The sequence below is a fragment of the Rhagoletis pomonella genome, unplaced genomic scaffold (genome assembly GCF_013731165.1).
Source record: "Rhagoletis pomonella isolate Grant_MI unplaced genomic scaffold, Rhpom_1.0 Rhpom_scaffold_00011, whole genome shotgun sequence".
Lineage (NCBI taxonomy): Eukaryota > Metazoa > Arthropoda > Insecta > Diptera > Tephritidae > Rhagoletis > Rhagoletis pomonella.
Window position 1 is genome coordinate 15376630 of NW_023458565.1, and position 6215 is coordinate 15382844.

At 32.6% G+C, this 6215-nt stretch overlaps 1 protein-coding gene across 1 annotated transcript; it reads left to right on the forward strand.

Moving 5' to 3' along the window:
- The first annotated feature begins 5195 nt into the window (after nt 1–5195).
- LOC118747182 lies at nt 5196–5877 on the forward strand. The gene is made up of 4 exons (XM_036481172.1): nt 5196–5211; nt 5263–5417; nt 5492–5659; nt 5725–5877. The coding sequence occupies exons 1-4, from the start codon at nt 5196–5198 to the stop codon at nt 5875–5877; spliced, it is 492 nt and encodes a 163-aa protein (XP_036337065.1).
- Nucleotides 5878–6215: the final 338 nt, after the last annotated feature.

A 6215-nucleotide genomic window follows, 5' to 3' on the forward strand; every position in this document is an offset into this window, starting at 1 on the left:
ATTTTGCGATAAAAATGTCAATAAATTTTCTGAAAAAAATTAGCGATCAATGTTTCTAAATCGATTGCAATAAATAGCTGTCTACTTATATATGTATTCGTTAAATTAGATACATGTATGTATGTACATAGTAGTCGATTGAGAAGTACATTGAACCGTCACTGAACTTATTCATGTGAAGCAGAGTGTGCTAAGCCCCACGTATGTATGTACATATGTACTTCTAAAAATTTTAAAACTCATAATTTTTTCCCATAAGGTATGTATGTGGCTTATGTTTTACAGTGATGTTGTTTGTTTAACTTGTACATAAATATGCTAAGTGGCTAGAGAAATAAACGAAAAAAAAATAATAATAAACTAGTGGGCCTATATTCTCACACATAGCATAAGTAGTGCAACATAAGCAAGTACTATTTTACATACATGCAAACTAGGGCTGTGCGATTATTCGATTACTCGAGCAAGTTGGCTAATCAATTATTCGGTTAATCAATTACTCGAGTAATCAAGATTTTGATTACTCAAAACGATGATTAATCGAGTTACTTGAAATATGATTACTCAAAAAAAAATAAGTTTGCTCGTTAAAAGAGTTTGCTTTGGAAAATGCTTATTTTCTTTTTTACATTCTGTATATGAAAAAAAATTTTTGTTTTAATTTTTGAAAACAGAAACGTTGTTTTCAAAGTATCAAGGAACTTTAACTACTTTATACATATGTAAAGAGTTGAAATGTTAATTACTCATTTTACTCGAAATGTTGATTAATCATAAAGCAAATTACTCAAATATTTTTGTTTTTGGTTAATCAAAAATCTTGATTACTCGAGTAACTGAACTTTTGAGTAATCATAATTTCTAATTAATCGAAAAACTGAGTTATTTACTTTATGATTAATTAAAATTTTGAGTAATCAATTAATCGCACAGCCCTAATGCAAACATATGAAAGTAAATATGTACATACATATGTATGTATATTCCTTTTATGGACTCTGTTGGCTCGCGCACATATGGACCTAGTCTTCGCCACCTACTTCATCACGGTAATAATTTTATGAACTCACTGCAATATGTTTAATTTTATTTGTTATGCTTGCTAAGGAGGAGGTGGAGGAAGGGCTACAAAAGTTGAGTAAGAAATGGGCGTATTTAATAGCACACGAGTACGAATACTTACTTACATACATACATACCTGCAAACATTTGAGGATGAGTGTGGCCCATACATAACGGCCACTTGTCTGCGTTGTATAAAAAGTCAATAGGTGCGTTCGTTTAAAATCTCCAACAGAAACCAACCAACTGCCAAATTCCGGCGAAATGTCATCTGTTCGCTCACAAGAGAGAAATATCCAAAATAGTACGCGAACAGAAAATTTGCAGAAACTTGCAAGTTAGACGAACAGCTGATATAATTTTTGTTTACATTCAAAAGTGTAAAATTTAAAACGTTCGAAAACTCATTACAAAGTGGTATCCTGGCACAGTTTATTGATAAAACAAATAACTACTTACTTCTTACAAGTTTAATTAGTCGCATTTTGTAATTTTTAACTTCCAAATCATCAAATTCAATTTTGTGATTTGCGTAAATGCCAACCAGCTGTTTTTGATCAGCTGTTTTCCTGTTGGCAAATTGCTGTTGGCAAAAATTTTTCCAACAGAAACCAGCAGCTTCCCCTCAAAATGAAATGTCACTTTGCTCTCTCAATTTCCCCTACTTTGGAAGTTTTTTGCGTACGCGAACGCAAAAACTTGTAAGTTTTGGTTAAACATGAACAATTAACAGCTACGCGAACGAACCTAATATTTACGCACACATATGTACCTATGCATACATACATATATGTGTATTCTTAAAACGCTGCCTAGATTTGCGTCGCCTTTCTTTATTCCTCTTATGTGAAGCTGCCAATATTTATTTGGATATTTCGATTATTAATTTCATTTGTTTGTTTATAATTCGTTTTTAATCGTTTTATTTTCATTACTGACCAAAAAGAAAAGAAAAGAAAATCACACGGTTTATTGAGCATTTCGCTGCCAATGCATACAAGTAAACTCCGCTGGCTGTCAAGTAGTGTGATCGTGTGTGTTTTGCTTGGGTTGTTGTTTATCATTCGATGAAAACGGAAATCACTTTGGTAAATGCTCAGTGTTTTCAATTGTAAGCGAGAAGAAGACTATGCAGTATGAAAAGTGTTGAAATTTAAACAAATAGCTGATTTGTTTGAAAGCCATTCCAGGCAATCACAAGCGCACACAGGCAGACATACATATGTAACTACAAGTAATTGTATGCATGTATGTACATTTGAATGTATGTATGTATGGATGTATGTATGTGTGTCGATTGCTAAACTTTTGTTAACATTTAATATTTGCAAATATTTATTGGGCTTATGAAATGAGGAATGATGGTGTAAACAATGGTAATTTATTATTTTTAGGATGAGCATTTGAAGGAAGTTGATTTTGATATAAACCCTTGCATGAATATACATAGAAACAACAAAAGTGAAATTTACAAATTTAATTGTCTTGATTATTGATCCAAGTGGATTGTTTTATGCTTATGTGTTTTGACATAAGATATATTTGCCTGTGGAGCTCATAAATTATGGCGAAGTTCCTCCTCTGTTTCGTGAAATTAATATTATTTTCACTATGACTAAGAAGGGCATGTTCACGAGAAAATATTATGTACCATATTTGCAGTCACCCACTTTGTTGAAGTGTAGACCATACTCACTATTGAAGAAAAAATAATTCGAGATCATTCTTCACACTGTACTTTTAGGATACTTCCAGTAAAGTCGAAGTCGCTATAATAATTTTAAAGGTGATAATTTAGGTTATATGAAAATATTTGTATAAAACAAATCAAAAATAAACAAATTACAGAATTTTGGAATTTAAAAAATTTTAAAAGCAACAACTTATAGAAATTTTTGGTTCAACATTTTTTTTATAATACCTCTAAATGATTTTCAACGACCGTGAAATTTTTTTTTTAAGATATGATTGTTTGAACTTGAACAACAATTTTATTGCAAACTCTAAATTAAAAATAAATTTTAGTTTAATAAAAATTGTTTAGCGTAACTTTATTTACAGTTGGTAACTTTTTTTTTTCAAAGTTCAAATATTCATATGTATCTTAAAAAACCTTCTTGAAATTTTCAGGGCCTTTTAAGAGTAGTAGGAGGTACGGTATTAAAGAAAATCGGCCGAAAGTTTTTATAAGTCTTTGCTTTTAAAATTTTTTTATTTAAAAATTCTTAAAATTTGTTTTTTTAATAACTTTTTTATAGCTAATGTCACCTGTAAATTGACACTAGAACTATTTTTGTAACTATAATAGTTTTTGAGATAATCTAAAAATAATTTTGCAGCTCCGTAATTTTTGAAATTTAGAATTGTGCTAAATTTACAAAAAAAAAATCGTGTTTTCTTTGGCAGAACTTCGTTATATGATAAAAGAAAAGTTCTGAATAAAATTCATCCAAATCAAAAAAAGGTCGATTCCAACCATTGGTCGATTCGACATGGATTGACTCACACATATACATACATATGTACATATATGGTACATGCGACGTATACATACAACGGTTATTTAATCTATGTATAATTTTTCGAGGTAATCGATACACTCGACAGGGTGAAAGGGGTTGTTTCTAATTTGAATGATAAATTCTGCCCTCCACCGCTAATAAAAAAATTTGATATATAGTGCTTATCATAACTATGCGACACCCACATAAATATTAACAACTTTTGACAATTTATTTGTTACATGTTTTTTATATAATAAAACAAAGTTTCATCACAATTTCTTACTTTTTATTCAGAATTTTTAGAAAACTATTTGGGCTTGCCGATCAATCAACAATCCACAGCTGCAGCACCGGCGATGGTACGCGAGACCTATCCCATTTCCACCAAGAGACCAGTGTTCCGTGATCGTGGCTCTTATTGGCCCTATTGTTACCATAAGGATTCTGATTGATCTTAACTTGTATTTGCAATCGCTGACTAGTTTACAGTTTTTTCCCTCAGTCTAAGAGCTTATAAAGAATACCCCACTGCTTTAGTGCTTTGACTTCCAACAGACTGACCTATTGAGTGGCTTCTTCTAAGGTTACGCTAATCGTTGTGGAAAGATGACCCGGCACCACATCATTTGCATGTCCGATTAGCCTGTGGGGAGGATGCGAAAAACTGTATTCAAAAATTGCCATGGTCCAAAGTTAAAAATCCAAGTCGACACGCGTTTCACTCGAAAAATCTCTCATTTTGCTTATAGCACTCGGACCATTGGAGCAATTTCTCAATTCGGATTGGAAACACCTACAACCTGTGTATGTATACTAATACCAATGGATTCTGATCTGCTGGGAATGCAGTCAATGATCGGTAGGTCGACTTTAGTAGATGGCTTAAGGGAAGGCTTTAACCTTAACGCAGGTCATCAACCAGCAATCTCTACATTCACTGTCGACTGGATGATGAGCTTACTACCAGTTCGTTCAACTTTTATGAGAGGAGCCAATTGTGAACTTTTTCTGCCCTAAGCGAGCTACGTGGTGCCATATGAAGCTCTAGTTGTGGAGAAGATTATACATTTCTTTGGAAATCATTCCATTTCGCTTACTCTTGGTTGCTTTTGTTGTAGTTCTACCATCATAGAAATTGCTGGAGTGACGACTGATGGAGTGGCCTGATATAAATCTGGATCGTTTCGGTTGCGTAGACCCAACTGCCCTGAGAACATTATTCACAGTCGTAACATCTGGTCATTATGTGTCCCCATTCTTGGTCGAAGGGATCTTTCCAAAATCCTGGTCACACCACTGCTTAGCTCCAGAACTATAAAGCTCTCACTAAGCTCGGAAATCGCTTGGTAGAACCAACATATTTTAAGCATAGAGATCTCATTCGGAAATACGTACATATAAATGGCACGAGTAAATAATTTTGGGGTTTGAAATCCCCTACCCCACAATTGGCTACGCGCCTGTACATATCCATTATACTAAAAGCATATAAATTATTTTCAAATTAAGTACTTTTCCAATCAATGATTACTATATTTTGGCAATTATTCTTAACGAATTGACGCACAGGTTACTTGTAGTACGCCTAATGTGAAATTTATTTAAAATATTTATTTATTTTGCAATGAAATGTGGTCAACACGGGGTAAATGGTTTTGTGTAACGCTAATATTATTTCTTATATTATTTCGATCAGCGGATGCTTTCATAAAATTAACAAACGTGGTATGCAAATCTTTCGATAAACCATTTGCAGATTTTCGCAGTTGCCGATTAACGGTAGTAAAACGAGGAGTAATTGCATTATCTCTCTATGTGAAACTGTTTCAATTACCGGTGAATAATGTCAGTGTAAGTACAAAGAAAAGTTAAATACATACATAAAAAAATTATTTATTTATTAAACCAATTTTTTTGCTTTTCAGATAAATGTAAGCATTTTTAAGAAAGCAAGCGGTTATCGTCCGTTCCTCAACAATGTCACTGCCGATTTCTGTGGCTTCATGGCTAATCGTAGACGTTTTCCTTTTCTTAAAATCTTTCTTGATCTTCTTCTGACGGAATCAAATATTAATCATACTTGTCCGTATGCTGTATGTGAACTTACGCTTGGAATTGGAAATCTGCAACTAATTCTGGTTTTCTTCATTCCTTTTAGCATGATATCATTGTGAAAAATCTGGTACTTCACGAGGAAATGTTTGCACGTTTTCCAGTGCCAACAGGCGAATATATGTTTAAGTTAATGGTCGGCGCTTATAATCAGTGGAAGGCCGATATTAAAGCTTATTTCTCAATAAAACTGGATTAAAAAGTAAAAAATTATAATATATACATAGATTAGGGTGGTCCAAAAATGCATGTAAAAAAATAAAGTCTAAAATTGAATGCTCTCACCTCCTAGGATTGTTCTGTATCGAATAAAATAAGCCCCTGTCTTTTTTTTATTTTTTAATCAAAAATATTTAGAGGTCGCTTAAAGCGTCCCAAGTTTTAATTGTATTTTATATAGGAAAGAAACTATTTTTCGCAGAAATATTTCAGAATTCTTCAAAATCAATATTTATTGATCGGAAAACTCTGATTCCCTTCAGGATATGTGCAACAATATTTTACTTTATCACTTATTAACCCAAATTGTCTCAGATT

Coding starts and splice junctions, on each gene's coding strand:
- LOC118747182 (XM_036481172.1), top strand. Junction 5,418..5,491: donor TACCGGTGAATAATGTCAGT/GTAAGTACAAAG, acceptor TTTGCTTTTCAG/ATAAATGTAAGCATTTTTAA. Junction 5,660..5,724: donor ATCATACTTGTCCGTATGCT/GTATGTGAACTT, acceptor CATTCCTTTTAG/CATGATATCATTGTGAAAAA.